This window comes from Zeus faber, assembly GCF_960531495.2.
Source record: "Zeus faber genome assembly, chromosome: 17".
Classification (NCBI taxonomy): Eukaryota; Metazoa; Chordata; class Actinopteri; order Zeiformes; family Zeidae; genus Zeus; species Zeus faber.
Window position 1 is genome coordinate 25,233,484 of NC_137204.1, and position 17,137 is coordinate 25,250,620.

Sequence of the window (17,137 nt, forward strand, 5' to 3'; positions counted from 1 at the left end):
CTGCCCCCGCCCCCTTGGGAGCTGACAAATTACCCGGAAGTAAAAAACACAGCCTTGCACTTCAGAAAGTAAGTCAACGCAACAGGCCCCGCCTGGGCCCTCTGCTCCGGCGGAGGAAGAGCCATCCCGCTTGGCCATGTTGGTGTAGTTTACTACGCCCTATGCCGCCGAACTTGTGCGTAAATATACATATAAATAACTCAACGTCCTTAGCCCACCTCTCCAGACACCCTCCTAAATGTGTTCTTGGCTATCGCCGTTGACAACCTCGCCAATGCACAGGAGCTCACCAAGGTAGGCTATGACGTCTGTGTTTTACCTTTTCTCAGAACACGTTTGGAAAATACCTAGTTATACTCAAATACTTAATTCATGGTTTCAGCGGAAACACTCAAAGGACCTTGGGGCGTGTTAGATTACATTCATAGAAGTATTGGTCATGTTTTGTATGACTGTATACTATAGCTATTCAGGACATACAGACCGTATACTAACAAGTACCTACGTCTGTGATCCTTGGTTGTATAGTGGAACAGTATTCATGTTTTGACGTAAAGTTGCTGCCAGACGCTTATTATGGTAAAATAACCTCAAACAGGAGTCATGTCTTCATCACATTGATGAGCACATTATTATATATTGTTTATATTTATATTATAATTATATTCGCGTATTTTATAACTGCTATGTCTAGTTTAAATGACCAGATGTAGTGGCATAAATGTAATATAATATTCATAAGTATGTTTTAATTAGTGTATAATCCCATGGAAATTGGAATGATTGTGTTGCCGTTACCTTAGAATGGGTTGTTTTTTATCTACATGGGGAGCGGGTACGCTTCCACGGAGGCCGCCATGATGCAACATCGTGTTTCTACAGTAGCCCAGAAGGGACAAACCAAACTGGCCGTAGAGAGGGCCTTTCATGTTTTTTTGCGAGTTCCGCGGCCACCGCAGGCTCTCCTACGCGCCGGGAGGGGGAGGGTGAGGGTGAGGTAAGGGGTATACACTGGGTATGCGATCTGCAAGCTCACCGCTAGACGCCGCCAAAGTGGCGTCCGGTTGCCCCGACGGTTGTTATTCGGAAATAACCGACCGCTGATTGGCACTCGTGGCCAATCAAAACGGAGCATTCCACAGAGTTGCGTAATGAGACAAAGTTGGTGTTGACGATGGTGTTCAACCGGAGATGGTGAAGCAGTGAGTCGGACAAAAGTTAAATGTACCTTTTTTCAACGCCAATATCACTGCCCCTGCACTGTCAATGATCTGTGCCCCCATTGGCCAGGACGAGGAGGAGCAAGAGGAGGCGGCCAATAAGAAGCTCGCCCTGCAGAAGGCCATGGAGGTGAAGGAAGTCAGCCCCATGTCGGCCGCCAACATCTCCATCGCCGCGTGAGTTTTGCATTTTGTTTCGCTCTGAAACATTCCCAGAACAGCCTTCGCCGTCGGCCCCGGGGCGGCGACAAGGCCACCGGGTTCCAGTGGTTGGCCACGTCCGGCGTCATGGCGCGCGCCGCCCTTAGCTTTCCGCTCCAAACATGGTACCGCGGGAGCCTGTCACCTTCCTTTCCCCCACGACTTTGCGTGGTTTGCGTCGTCATGTCCCCGGTGATATCTCGCTTACGTCTTTTCGCGACCCGTGGCGCGTTGACGGAGGTGCCGGCGGCGCCGCGATGCGGGTAGAACGTACGCAGCGTTCACTGGAAAAAAGCCGCGGGGGGACGGCGGACGGCGTGTGACGCTCAGCGAGGCTCAGAGCTATAGCCTCAGAGCTCCAGTCTGCGATTGGCATTCGGGGTTGCATGGCACCAGGAGGAGAGGGATGTGGGGAAACTAGCCCCGACACGAAATCCCCAAACCGACAGCCATCAAATGTGAAACAATCAAGAAGAACACACTTGATCTTCCACCTTTCTGACACATAAAAGCATTTAAAATGGATTACATTTCCATTTGAATGTTCCACTGGCCCCAATCTAACGGTCTAAGGCCATACTGATCACTGTAGGCCGTTACTTAGTTCAATATGTACGGAATCTGCGTAGACACATCCCAAATTCTTATATAATATGTAAGAATTTGGGATTTGTCTACACAGATATGGGTGTAGAATTTCTGTCATTTTAGGAAATATTTCCTCAAACGATGGAAATCCTGACCCTCAGCTTGGGAACACCAGTGAAAGAATTGATGAGCACCGAGACACCTCGTCCCAACCTTGTTGACAACATCCATTAACACTGTCATCGAGCAAAATGCCTCAGTTTTTGGTGCATTTAAAGGCGCAATATGACCAATTTCATCACCAGTCAGGTATATTCAGCATATTTTGTTCCTTATGTTTGAAAATTTATGGAATATCATTAAAATGACAGGTATGTCCGTGTGCCTTTTTTGACCCGTTTGCGTGCTGTGTAAGCTTCTTATCAGGATTTGAAAGCCTTCAGCGCATCCTTAAATGGTGCATGTGAGATGGCGGGACCATCACTTACATCGTTATGCGCTTGGAAACTGGTGCTACACTACATTTTTATCAGTGAATGCAGGAACGACAGCGTAAGACCCTGTGATCCGCTTTATTTCCAGCGCATATTCAAATTAAATGAGCGACCGTCCTTCAAGCGGGACGTTATTCCGTCACTTCTCGCGCGGCCGTCATGTGATCGTCGCCCATTCGGTCGTCCATGGCCGCGCTGCGATCCGGCTCCGTTTGGGTAACAAAAGTTTTTTTTTTTTTTTTTTTTGTCAAACGACCACGTGGTCTTTACCTTCATTGCTGTGGTCCGTGTTATTGTGTGGAGTTGTGGGGCGTCTTTCCTCAGGATTATTTTTGGGGTTTATGTAATACTGTGTGGCCACACTGCAGGGGCCGAGGGCACGGTGTAGGGGTTGTTGCTGTTTTTCTTTTTTTTTCTGTTTTGCTTTTTGAATAATTTACTTTTTATGTTTACATTTTATTAATCATAATTTTATTAATCATTTGCATTTGGGTTTTAATTCTACAATTTTTTTTTTTTTTAAATAGAGAAAATATATTCTATATTCTTTTCTATTTCCCCATTTAATCTTTGAATTTGGTTTTAATTATATTTAATTTTAGGTTTTTTTTGCAATTTCACTTTTTAATCATTGCAGTTTTCTGAATGGTTTCAATTATAAAACGCAATTCAAGTTAATTTTGCGAAATTTTAATTCAAATTTTTGCATTCAAAATATTTTGAAATGATTGTGAAGAATATGGTTCTCATTTGGGAACCGTCCTCCCGGTGTCACATCCACGGCTCCCGGCCTCGTCCCTGCCGCGTCGCCGGTGGTTTAATTCAACATGTTGTTTTTAACACGGGGGGGGGGGGGGGGGGAGGGGAGGCGGGCGGCCATCTTGGCTGCTCCCCCACCCCTCCTCCTCGTCCTCCTCCTTTTTTTTTTTTTACTTTCTTTCGTTTCATCCGTGTCTCATCCCTTCTTTTGTTGTTGTTGTTTTTTGTTGTGCATGTCCAGTTTTGTAAAGCAAAGTCGAGATGCACTCTCTCGCAGGTCGTCCGTCACCAGCGTGCAGTCACCGTGAGTTATCACTCTGTTACAATATACTCCTTCTTTACCCCTCCTCCTCTCCTCTCATCTTCCTCCCTTCCACTCCTCTCCTCCTCTCCTCTCTCCTCTTCCTTCCACCCCTTCTCCTCTCTCCTCTCTCCTCTTCCTCCGTTCCACTCCTCTCCTCCTCCTCTCATCTCCTCTCCTCTCTCCTCTTCCTCCCTTCCACTCTCCTCCTCCTCTCCTCTCTTCCCATCTTCCTCCCTTCCACTCCTCTCATCTTCTTGTCCTCCTCTCCTCTCTCCTCTTCCTCCCTTCCACCTCTCTCCTCCTCATCTCCTCTCCTCTTCCTCCCATCCTCCTCTTCCTCCCTTCCACTCCTCTCCTCCTCTCCTCTTCCTCCTCTTCCACTCCTATCCTCCTCTTCCTCCTTTCCACTCCTCTCCCTCTCCTCTCCTCCTCTCCTCTCCCTCCCTTCCACTTCCTCCTCCTCTCCCTCCTCTTCCACTCCTATCCCTCTCTTCCTCCTTTCCACCCCTCTCCTCCTCTTCCTCTCCTCTCCTCTTTCTCCCTTCCACTCCTCTCCTCCATCTCCTCTCCTCTCTGCATTCCCTCCATTCCACTCCTCTCCTCCTCTCCTCTCTCCTCTTCCTCCCTTCCAGTCCTCTCCTATTTCTCCCTTCCACTCCTCTCCTCTCCTCTCCCTCCCTTCCACTCCTCTCCTCCTCTCAGCTGCCACCTGTGCTCCCCTGCACCTCCCTCCCCCTTTTATCGGTCTGAGTCGATCCATCCCTCCTCAACCTCTTCACCTCCTCCAGGTTTTGTGCTGTTTCCCCTCGCTCTCTCCATCTCTCGTCTGTTTGTGTGTGAAATTAAGAGTTTCATCTCTAAAAGATAAAACAAAACAAATAAATAAAAAAGAATTAAAAAAACAACCCTAACCCAGGTGATAAACCTCTGTATCAATACACAACCAACACAACACACATTCATATCAAATCTGTGTGTGTGTGTGTGTGTGTGTGTGTGCTTCCCTGTGGGTGTGCACGTCTGCATATGTCTGTGTGTATCGTGTGTGCATGTGCCGCTCGACGCTCTAATTCGCTTGGAAAAAAAAAAAATCCATATTCGAGAAAGTGTCCCAAGTTTCTGGGGGACGGTGGAGCAGGTACTTCCTGTCGATAAGCCGACACGATCAAGCCCCAATATTGGGCTTGATCGTGCATTATTCAGTGCATGTGAGTGAGTGAGTGAGTGAGTGAGTGACTGTTGCTTACCTGTCTGTCCCTCTGTCTGCCTGTCTCACTGTCTGTCCTGTTGTCCTCTGTGTCTGTTATATATCTTCTTTTTAGGACCTATACTATCTACTCCCCCGCCAGAAGAATCTCGAGGTACAGGTGCCGAAAAAGAACGAAACGAAAAAAAAAAAAAAAAAAAAAAAAGTTTTCCATAACTCGCAGTAACTCGGATAAGTCACAGTGTTGGACTGCACACGTCACTGGAAGTGAGATCGGCCTTGGGCGTCGGGGATCTACATCCCTAGACGTATACACAGGATGCATGTTTGATATTCCCCACGATTCGATTTATCTAGGAGAAAGGTGCATCGCAGCCGCATGTGCAGCCGCTCCCTGAAGAGCCACCGACGCACACCATGACACTGAGCGGAGACCCGGGTGACATCGTGTTAGGAGCCACTTCATTTTGACGGATAGATAGATGGATGCATAGATAGATAGTGTGACAGTTTAGCCACCAACGACGATAGGTTCTAGACGCCATTTTTTTGCAGAGAGGAGGCGAGGTGGAATTAGCCAGGAGCAGATAGAACATGTCATGACAGGCCTCTCCTGAGTGTGTGTGTGTGTGTGTGTGTGGATGGGGGTTTTAACCTGCTGCTCGTTAGCCCAATCAATGAGCAACTGGTATGCAGCCACCCTGACCCAATCGCCTAAATACAGGTCAGGTGTGGCTGCACAAACCATCCCATCTACACACCATGGATGGATGGATGGATAGATAGATAGATAGATAGATAGATAGATAGATAGATAGATAGATAGATAGATCGATCGATCAAGTATGAAGTAGTAGTATTTGATTTTTAATTCCTCTTTTGATCCAGTTCACTCCGGTTCTTAATGAAAGACAGAAATAGCAACGACTTAGTGCGAGTGCGACTCTGTGGAGCAGGTTCGATCCCCAGGGGTTAGGACTTATGGTGGGAGTCTGACGCAGATTATTCTGTGCCCAAACACTCCCGGCCACGTTTGGAACCTCGGGGGCGGCGTCCTGACCTTCCTGCGAGAGGTCATTTCTTTAATTTACGTCCACCTCCTGTCTCCCGGATGAGTAAGTTAGAGGAACAGAGGGACAGAGGAGTAGAGGGACAGAGGGACAGAACAACAGAGTGGAACAAAGAAACAGAGGGACAGAGGGACAGAAGGACAAGGGGACTTTGCTGGAGATGAGCAGCGCTGCCAGTGTTGCATGGTGCATCCACACATGGTAAAAGGAAGGTTTACCATGGACAACATTCCTGCTGCCCCATCCACGACAGCCATCTTGTTTCATGTTATTGTACCGGTGATGGAAAATAGGACTTTATTACCACTACTGAATTAAAATATACATCAAATCAATTGGAGACAGTACATACTGCATATATACAGTATATATACAGTATGCACATTCATGAATATCTATCATGAAGGAGATTGAGATTAGTATGATTATTATTTAATTTAGTCTATTCTGTAGTTAACTACAGAATTACAATAAATAAATATCATAATTTGTATATATTGTATTACCATAAAATAAATTTTTATGGCAATGGCGTATATGTATATACATATATATATGTTTGTGCATTTACATACGTATTCGGAATGAATGCATATGATGAAACAGCTGATGATATTTAACCCTTCAAAGCCCAAAAAAATAAACAAGTGAGAGAGATGAGCTCAGTGGAAAGTTGGCCAAAATGGACTGGAAGTTGACCAGATTGCCAGATGCGTTCACACTTTATCCATCCAGATGGGGATAAACACTGGAAATGTAGTCTTTCAAAAGAGCTTAAAGTGGATGTTGTACTCATACACCGGTGGGCTTTACAGGGTTAAACAACAAAAGTTGGAAAGGAGCAAAATAGTAAAGAAAAAAAAAAGGCGTTTTTTTCCTTTCCAGCTCCTTGTACATCCCATAATTTTAATATATACAGCATATATATGTATATATATTCATACGTCCTTGTTGTCTTGTTGCCGCAGCAAGGAGCAGCAGCGCTCAGCCAAGTCCATGTCCATCTGGGAGCAGCGCACCAACCAGCTGCGGCGGCACAACCTGCGCTCCAGCAGCGAGGCCCTGTTCAACGAGCTGGACCCCGAGGAGCGGCTGCGGCTCTCCTCCGCCCTGCACCTCCGCCCCGACATGAAGACCCACCTGGACCGCCCCCTGGTGGTGGAGGCCCGCAACGGCGGCGACAAGCCCCGGCCCCCCGAGGGGGAGCGGGAGGACGAGGACCAGCAGGCCGGCGGCGAGGACTGCGCCCTCCGCTCCGGCCGGCGCTCCCGGAGGCACCACCGCCACCGCGAGAGAAACGGGGAGGCGGGGGAGGGCCGCGGTGGGGGCCGGCACCACACCCATCACAGCCACACCCGGGAGCGCCACGACGAGGAGGGCAGAGGGGAGAGGAGTCGAAGCCGGGAGGGACAGGGGGGACACCGGGGGCACCGGTACCAGGACGGGGGAGGATCCCTGGAGGAAGGGATGAACGATGTGCGTGGCGGAGGAGGGGGCGGGGCCACGGAGGAGAGGGAGCACCGGCACCATCACTCGCATCGCCACCCCAACGGGGGCAACGGGCCCCTGGCTAACGGGGGCAGGGGGGAGCGCCGGGGGAGGGGGCCGAGGGAGGGCGGAGGAGGAGGAGGGGACAGTAATGGAGAGAGGAAGGGCCGCTGCCCCAGGATGCTCCGAGCCCAGTCCACTCTGGACGTGGAGGACCTAAACGTGACCGGAGGCCCAAGGTGAGGAAATATTGGGCCCTGTTTTGATGTTAAATACGGTTGTTTTTTAATATTTTATTGAAACAAAAGAATTGCGTTGCACAAACAAATAATCGCATCACAAAATGTTGTATCGATCCAGCGTAACAGCCCAGCCTAGATATGTAAGAATTAGGCCCCGAGCAGAAATTTGGGATGATCTATCCACCGAACCGCATCATTTAAAGGGCAAGCGTCGTTTAATAGGCCTATTCTGATTTATTGGATGGGGTTGTGTTATGTGATAGTTGGGATGGATTTCGTGGTATTATATCATCAGGTCAGAGGCGTGTGCAGTGTACGGTCTTCACCGGGGTTCGGGTGCTCATCTCATTCCGGCCCACTTGGGTTGGGGTCACGGCCGCGTGCTCTGGTCTGTGTGCCAAAGGTCAAAATATTGCTAAATGTGCTAAATGTCGAGATATTTCGATTATTCTGAGACTTTTTTTTCCATTTCGTCTCACATTGACAGGCTAGATAAAAACAGCATTTTAGGGTCCAATATTATTAATACATTTTTTAAAGGTTTGGGTCCGACTTGTCCGTGAAGACCTCTAGTGCAACACTCCTCATTTATGTTGTTACTTAGTGTGCAATAGGTGCAACGGCTGCTCATTATAGTAATACCCATAAAGCATCACCCGTCTCCCTCTAGGGACATATTTTAAGTCTGAATGCTCTTAGGTGCGGCTTTACAGACGCAGATTAGCCCTAATCTCAGACTAAATCACCCTTTTAATCTGGACTAACTGGAGTGGCCTTTCTCAGTCGTGGTTTCAAATAGTCTCAGACTTAGAGAGCTAATCTAGGTTCAAGTGAAGGTTTAAATTAATTTTTTTGGATTAATGGGCGTGGCCTCCAGGTGGACCCTGACATGGATGATCTGTAGACCGGCACCAGGACCGGACAGAAGGAGCCGACTAGTCCCCCATCACCTCTAGCGTAGGACTTCCTAGTCGAGGAGTAATTTGTCTTAAATACGTTTTTAATCAAATTTTTTAAGTACTGGGTCAATTTAAATTGTATTATTTTGTTCCTGATTTAGATTAAACCCCAGCTGCGAAAGTGCCCCAAGATCTCTTATCATTCTGAGCCATTTCCATTTCATCCGAAAATTGACAGGGTGGAAAAACAGCGCATGAATGTTTCAGAGAAGCAATTTTAATTATCAGATCTGTTTGGTTCCATAATATCTTCGGGGGGGAAATGGGTGCAGATATATTTTCTTAAATTTTTGGCTTCAATCGTATCTCTGGATTAATATTCGGGCCCAATATGGTTCTGAAGACCCGCGTGACGACTTCTTGCGCGACGCGGCCACTTTGTGCTCTCCGCCCTCGCAAATTTCTCCGTCACAGAGCCAATCAGATCACCTGTGTCACTCACCCCCAGGGAGCGGCAGGCGGACGGCGACCAGGACAGCGTGGCGTCCGGCCCTCCGCAGGCGCCGGGGAGCGGGACGAGCCTCGCCGACAAGCAGGAGGACGCCGACAACCAGAAGAACTCCAGCCGGGCGAGCCAGGCCGGCCTCAACAGCAACGCCATCCACATCCCCGTCACCGTCACCGCCCCGCCCGGAGACACCACCCTCATACCCAGTAAGGGACGGGCAGCCGTCAACGCTGACAGGAGGGGTTTGGCGATTTGTTGACATCAACCCGGGACTTATTCCCTCGAAATGTTCATCTCAGGGAGCAGCAGCCCACGAGGTAGAGCGCGTCGTCTACTCAGCGGAAGGTTGCCGGTTCGATCCCCGGCTCCTCCTGGTGGCGCGCTGATGTGCCCTCGAGCAAGACGCTTAACCTCCTAACTGCTCCCTGGGCGCCTCTTCATGGCAGCCACTGCTCCTAGATACGTCAGATCCTAGGGTGGGGAAATGCAGAGGAATTGCAAATTTCCCCGTCGTGGGACGAATAAATTTGTGTAAAAAAAAAAAAAAAAATCTCGTCAACCGTTCAGAAACCTACCACTCCTCTGCAGCTTCCATGGCGCTCAATGGGGCGAACGTTTATAACATCCCTTATTTTGTCGGAGTTCATTGTGATATGTACGACGTACAATGTTATTCGTACTTGCACGACCCCGACACAGGGGCCATTGCCCTGGGACTGAAAGGAGCTCCGGCCGAGCCTTCTCCATCGACGGGGAGTAGGAATTGGGAAATGGAACCAAACAAGCGCCAGGCTTCCTCCCTACCTAATAATCTACACCTAAAATACCATTTAAGACACCGGCTGGTTGCGCCGGCGCACAGCGGGCACAGTCGGTGCCGTCGGAGAGCGGCTGGTGCGTAATTGGCGACCGCCTGCGTCTTCCTGTAGGAAGAGACAGCTCTGCGGGGATGTTTTAGATTGGGGGCTTTTCGTAAAACATCAGGGGCCGAGGCCCCGGACGCCCACGCCCCTAACCACGCCACTGCCTGGAGACATTATTTAAAAAAAATAAATAAAAACAACAAGCCAACCATATAGAAAGAATAACTATTTTATCTTCCATCATTCGATTGAACATGAGAACAAATAAGGAATAATGGACAGAATAACTGGTTCAGTTTTATAATTGTGATGTCATAACACATTTTCTGACGCCCATTTTTTTTTTCTTTTCTTTTGAGACTTGATTATAATTGTTTGTGTCTTAACACATGCACGTTTACATTTTTTATAGAAAGGTTTGATTTGAATAGCCAGCAGCTCTTAACTCACGCTCCACTTTTCATCATTTCCGCTGGACATCCAGAGTGTAACGTTGGCCTCAGTAGGTGGGCAGTAGGAAGCGGTGCAACTTCCTGTTTCTAGTCTGTTGCTCCAGCGCGGATGTAACTGATCCCTCTTTCCATCTGTCTCTCTGTCTATTTATCTGTCTGTCTTGCTGTCTGTCTGTCTGTCTATCTGTCTGTTTGTCTATTTATCTATCATTTTATCTATCTATCTATCTGTCTATCTGTCTGTCTGTCTGTCTGTCTGTCTGTCTGTCTTGCTCTCACTCTCTCTCCCCCTCTGTCTGTCTCTCTCTCTCCAGTGAACAACATAGACTGTGATAACCTCCCGCTGACGGAGGAGAAGAAGGACCTGGAGGAGGAACAGGCGGCTAACGGTCCTAGACACATCCTTCCCTACAGCTCCATGTTTGTCTTCGGACAGACCAACCCGTGAGTCACGCCAGAGGAGATATCTACGGCTCAAATCAATAATGGAATCCATGGGTCGCTCGCTCGTGCGACGTATACAACACACACACACACACACACACACACACACACACACACACACACACACACACACATACGCACACACACGCACACACACACACAAACATACGCACACACACACACACACACACACACACACACGCACACACTGCGTTCAGAACAGTGAAGATCGCAGGGGGTCACTTGATTTCGGGTCGCTCTGTGCAGGCTGTTCGGCGTCCATCTGGGTTCAGTGTCGTCAAATCCAATAATAAAAATTATTTTGATGGAATAACACATTTTTCTAATTGGTAAAAAAAACAAGAAGAATTTGTTGCTGCAACACGGAGCCCCCACGGCAACACTGTTCATTTTATTTATTTTTTTCAAACGATTTTCTGTCGTGAGAAACTAATTGTTGCGAAGCAGAAATAGTTTCGGGTCATTTTTGCGAGTGTTTTTCCCTTGTATCGATGTCTCTTAGGTCACACGTTTATGGATATTAATGAAAACTTTGTATTTTCTCTGCGTTTCGACCTCCCGTCCACACGAAAAAAAGGCCTTTAAGGAACTGGAAAAGGAGCTTTGGGGAAAGGCCTTTTCAGGGGAGGAGCTTTTTGAGAACCCTGCAAATCGCAGCTACCTGAAAACGCCGATGTCAGCGCCTACACCTGCGTCAGGAAGCTGCGGGCCATGCCCGCGTGGCGTCACTACTGTTCACTTTCAGGAACGGAACGGTGTCCGAATATTTCGAAGAAGCTCCACGCGCCTGCCTCTCACGTTGTTCCGTGGTGTTTTGACATCAGGTTTTAGGCCCCCCACCGCCCCCTACGGGCCTGGCGTTTCATAACGTTTTTGCGTTCGCCTGTGCACGGGAGGATTTGCTGAAACACAGTTGATGACAAGATTGTTTCTTTAAACTTAGGAGGAGAAAATGCGTTTTGGGACGTTTCCATATACGTGTGTACGATGCCTCGTTGCTAATCGCTAAACAGGGAAAGAGAACCAGGGAAGGAAAGCGGCTCCCCTGTGCTCCGGAGGAGAAGCTCCTCAGTTCCACCGCTGTCTCGAGGTGATGCATCGTTCAAAACCAAACCCACTCGACTTCCTTTGATGAGAGTGAGGAGCTTGAGTTCCAACTCTCCGACGTCTCAACCAAGGCTCCAGAATCTCCCCAAAAACAAACTGATTTTCCATCCCAGACGGATGTTTTTCCGCGAGCTGTACTTGTCGCTGTTCCCGTGCACAGATGTGAACCCGTGTGTGTGTGTGTGTGTGTGTGTGCGTGTGTTTGTGTGTGTGTGTCACGTAGAGTGCGCAGGCTGTGTCACTACGTGGTCAACCTGCGCTACTTTGAGATGTGCATCCTCATCGTCATCACCATGAGCAGCATCGCTCTGGCTGCAGAGGACCCGGTGCAGGCCCACGCACCGCGCAACAATGTGAGTAGCTCTGGGTATGCACACACACACACACACACACACACACACACACACACACACACACACACACACACACACACACACAGATTCTCGTAATGGTATCAAAATGAGATCACCTGTAAGTGACCTGATCACCTGGTAAGGGAGGATGTGTTTCTGGTGCACTTCTAAACGAAAAAATATTAAATTTGGTGACCGGTCCTCACAAGTATAGTAAAAGACAAACAAACACATACACATAATATGTGTATGTGTTTGTTTTACTATATGTATGTACTACATACATATAGTATACATATTACATATTATACATGCATTATACATACATTATACATTTACATATTACACACAAAATACACACGCGCACACACACGTGCGCGCGCACATACACACACACAGTCCATGTAAACAGAATTTGGCGAACAGCAGACGGCTGACTCATTAGCGCTGATGGAGGAGTTGTCTGGAACTCTTTGGAAATCTACAGACAGCTTGTGACGAGGTGTGCCAAAGGGAAACAACACACACACACACACACACACACACACACATGTCCACAGCCATAAAAACTTTTACTTAAGTTTACAACAACTGTTATTAAGTATTTCACTAGTATTACAACGCTCTGACGGCGGAACAGACTTCTATCTGAGAGGCTGTACTTGTTGTACTGCTTGATGTTTTTCCGTAGGACTTTTTAGTCTCTTCATCTCCCTCTCTCTCCCTCTCTCTCTCCCCTCCTCTCCCCTCCCTCCTTTTCCCTTGACTTCATTTGGGCTTTTTGAAAGATATCTCCGGCTCATTAGTATTCTGGTCAGGCTCTCACGGGGGAATAAACACCAGCAGTTTGGGATCTCGGGGCGGGGGAAAAGACGTCTGGATGTTTGTGCGAGTGTTTTTTTTGGGGTTTTTTTTTTTGTGCGCGCGGGCAAACTGTCAGACGGCCGCCCTGAGTGAACGCGGCGAAGTTGAAAGGGAGCTCGATAACCCCCCGGGGCCGCGCGGCGAACGACGCCTCCCGCGCATTAATTCCAACGTATGAGTTTCCCCGAGTGTCTGAGAATGTGATTGCTCCAAAGGAGTCGTCCGCCTCCCTCTGCCGGAGCTCCAGTCACCTGTCTCCTCTCTCACGCTCCCGTTGCAGGTTCTCAAATACCTGGATTATGTTTTCACAGGAGTCTTCACCTTCGAGATGGTAATCAAGGTAAGAGATGTGCGGGAGTGGGCTGGGTGGAAAATATGCCGCGCTGCTAATGTCATTTCACGTGGTTAAATGTCGTCGTTGTGATGGGGTTTCGTGGCGGCGGAAGGAGAGCCAGGGCACACATTGGGGTTGATAATGATTTTTTTTTTCGTAATGATTTTGCAGTGTTCCGTGTGACAACACTATAGATTTGCACCCGCTTGCGTTATCCAAACACAACTATTGATTCGGGAAAGCGAGTAGATTTTGTGGATTCGTCTCAGATACAAGGAATAACCACCAGTGGATTCATGAACCCAGCGAGCAAAACCTATATTGACTGCCCGTCCCTGGGAGGCCATTTTGGTCATTTATATGCACATAGTATTGGCTGTATAATAAAAGCACAAGAGAGGACAAGAAAAGATGAATTAATGATATTTATCGATGAAAATGCAACAGAATTGAGGAAAATTGCATCCACCGCATAGCTCGCCACACACCATTGTACCTGGCTTTCAAATGACTCATGTCACCCACAAAATGATTAGCGGTCCTGGTCCAGTCCCGATTGAAGAAATTATTCTTTCTTGCGACGTGGACCTTCTGGAAATCTACACGGCGAGCAGGTCAACGACGACGAAACTGCGAATTGAAAAAGCGGAGTAAAGGCCGCCAAAAGCCGCCCTGTCCTATAGTACAGACAGCGCCAAAGTTGCACACCACTGTTGTACATCATGCCTTGTACATCATTCTCCCATCGATGTGTTGCTTCCCAAATTTCAGCGCAGCACGGTTCCCCCACGGATCCGACTGCGTGCAATCTTGATGGGGAAGGGGAGCAAAAGTGGAGGGCACTCCTATTTACTATGTCTAAAGTGTTTACTACGTCTCTAGAGATGAAAGTTATCAATCTTGTGCTTAAATATGAATTGGGAATGTTGTCCCGTCATGTCGGATGTTAATAACGCCAAAGGAAACGTTTGAAGTCTGTTTGAAAATGACCTCAATGTTAGATTTTTTTCCCCAGCCTTGAGTCAAAAGTCAAACAAAATATCATCAAATTTCATCCTTCCAGTTGAAGATGCTCGAGAAGCAGAAAATGCGAAGTCTATTCCCTCCGTCGTCAGCAGAGTGGCCGTCCACGAGGGTGGAGCCCTATAAGGGCTCTTCGACAAAACAGTAGAACATCAGGTGAAGGGGGAAGGTCGCTCAGCCACGCTGAGGGCCAAGCGAGAACACCACCGTCAGGGACGTCGATAAGGTCAGCCCAGGATGCCGCTGCTCGCCTATCTCCAAAGCCCGGCCCGCCTGAACAACCCTTCTGATACTCTCCTGATAGGCTCCATCAGCGGGGGAGGCCCTGTCCTCGTGGAAGCTCCCGTGGTGGGCCCCCGCGCGGCCAGCTGCTGTTTAGAAACCGGTTTCCCCCAACCGCGTCCCATCGAAACACGCCAACCGTTTGTGTTTGCGGAAAGCTGCCGTGCGCCTGATAACCCTCCGCGGACCCGCGACTATTACCGCGCACAGGCAGTGGGTCTCTTCTGCTGCTTACTTCCATGAAGGGGGAGATGAGAAGCTCCCAGCCTGGCGCGCCCTGACCCGAAATAACAATGTGTATTTCTGGCGCGGAAGGGCGTAAGGCAGCGAACGAGTGAGAGGGAGAATGATCCGCGCGCTGTATATGCAACCTCTCATCCTTCGCCGTCGCCGTTTATAACCATTACGATGCAAAAGAGTGACGGCTGACTACGCCTCCGCGGTCGGCGGCACGTCCGCGATATAGAGCCCCCGGTATCGAGTGAGTAAGTCAGGCTTGTGGCTTTTCCATTCCGCGTCGCGTGAGGCCGTCAGTATGATCAATAGCCGATGCTTGGGCCTGCTCATGCGCACGCAGTGAGTCGTGTCAGCCGAGGTAAGGACGGTATGTAGGATGTGTAAGAATGTAGATACACTCAGCTTTGTTCACTAATGCACCACACCGCATTCTCTACTGCCTTAACGTGGCTGGATCGCATCAGGAAACAAGGCGGGGGTGGGCGTCATGGGTCTGGTCGCTCATAGTCGGAACTATGAGACGCTGCCAGGACACAAGGCAGTGTTGAGTCTGCTCGAAACCATGGTATGCAGAAAGGATGACACACTACTACGTTAGATATTGTAGTATGCAATGCAGTACGCTGTGCACTACGCTACCCAGGTGAAAGGAAGGCTGCATGACATTATAGGATGCCCGAGAAGACTTTTGACCATCTTTGGGAGCGTGACCATGGTACCATACCCCTGCCATCCATAGTCTCTATCACAGCTGGCAGATTAGGATCCCTTCCCATCTTAGGCCGGAGAAACGTCCTGGGCGCCCAAATAAGCGAGTGGTTCAGCTGCTTCAACCGCTGCCTGTTGTCGGCCAGAGGAGAGTATCCTGTTCACCGGCGCCAGGGGGGCATCGAAGACGCTTCTGACCATCTACGCCTGATGATTGTGGTCTGTGTCACGGCCGGGGAAATAATTCTCTCACCGTGTCGTTGGCCGCGGAAGAACTCTGCGCTGCCAACTGCCCTTCAACCGCTGCCTGTCACTAGTTGAGATGGGCTTCATGCTTCCCATCCGGCCTTCGGGCTTCAGAGTAGCCGCGGTGTACTTGTGGGGGGCAGCACCACTTGGCCACTCAGCCATCGACAAAAATCCACCCACCAGCCTCCATTTCCTTGCCCGGCGGATTCACCTCAGACGTTGCTCGGATCGTGCCGGTTCTTCTTCCAAAGAAGCTCTGCCGAACGTTTCTCAAGTACAAATGCCAGGATCATTAAATACTGACATTGTCGACAGAACTCATATTCTCCTTTTATCATTGCAGATGATTGACTTGGGTCTTCTTCTCCACCCTGGCTCGTATTTCCGTGACCTGTGGAACATTCTGGACTTTATCGTGGTCAGTGGAGCTTTGGTGGCCTTCGCCTGCTCGTAAGTTTGCGCTTTAACTTCTGAGGTTGGTCATAACGAAATGCCACTAGCCCTAACCCCAACCCTAGAAAAAAAATAATGTGAAGGTTGAATTATTTTTTTTTTTTCAAATTGGTTCCTACATTTTACCCTCGCCATAACCCTCTCGTTCGAAAAACTTGTCTTACGGCACCGCCGCCATCTCGCTTGCATAGCATTTTGGGTCACACCTAAATTCGCTTCCAGTCGTCATTCTCGTGGAAAGCCGGCGCACAGATAGCGGCGCAAGGTGCCCCGGCCCCTGTACTTTGCTCTCACAAACTCCTGAAATGGGCTCCACATGTACTTCATTTCAGCTCTTAGACTCTGCACGCCGCCCGGAGACATATTGCACAGATGACTTTATAAAACAAATCTTTCCGCGTTACATAAATTGTGCACAGCCCCTCCCTCCCAGGGGGCTTAATGGGGCATGCTGGGTTCAGCTAATGAGAGGAAGGTCGAGAGGAAGGAGGGAGGAAAGGGAAGAGCAGGGGAGAAATGGAGGATGATTACCGTTAGTGCAAATGTACAGCTGTTCCTTCTCCCCCCGGCTTGGCCTAGGGTAGCAGCTATTATGGGATGTATGTTGCCAGGCTCAAGTCGTCTTGTTGACACACCTGTATATTATGCACGAACTGATATTGAAAAGGAAATGAGCCGCTCGTGGTAGTACGTCAACCTTTTCTAAAACCCCGTAAATGTGCATGTAAATGAAAAGTGCCTTCTCAAAAAGGGAGATGATGAAAAAG

At 48.8% G+C, this 17,137-nt stretch overlaps 1 protein-coding gene across 1 annotated transcript in view; it reads left to right on the plus strand.

The window, feature by feature from the left end:
- cacna1bb (calcium channel, voltage-dependent, N type, alpha 1B subunit, b) overlaps window positions 1–17,137 on the plus strand; it is a gene marked incomplete at both ends in the record, with an annotated part of 179,700 nt that overhangs the window by 109,036 nt on the left and 53,527 nt on the right. Inside the window, 9 exons of the mRNA XM_080017276.1 lie at window positions 227–294; window positions 1,291–1,397; window positions 3,504–3,566; window positions 6,812–7,570; window positions 8,981–9,186; window positions 10,610–10,739; window positions 12,091–12,220; window positions 13,365–13,424; window positions 16,261–16,367. Of these exons, the coding sequence (XP_079873402.1) occupies window positions 227–294; window positions 1,291–1,397; window positions 3,504–3,566; window positions 6,812–7,570; window positions 8,981–9,186; window positions 10,610–10,739; window positions 12,091–12,220; window positions 13,365–13,424; window positions 16,261–16,367 (1,630 nt within the window). The remainder of the gene's footprint in view (window positions 1–226; window positions 295–1,290; window positions 1,398–3,503; window positions 3,567–6,811; window positions 7,571–8,980; window positions 9,187–10,609; window positions 10,740–12,090; window positions 12,221–13,364; window positions 13,425–16,260; window positions 16,368–17,137) is intronic.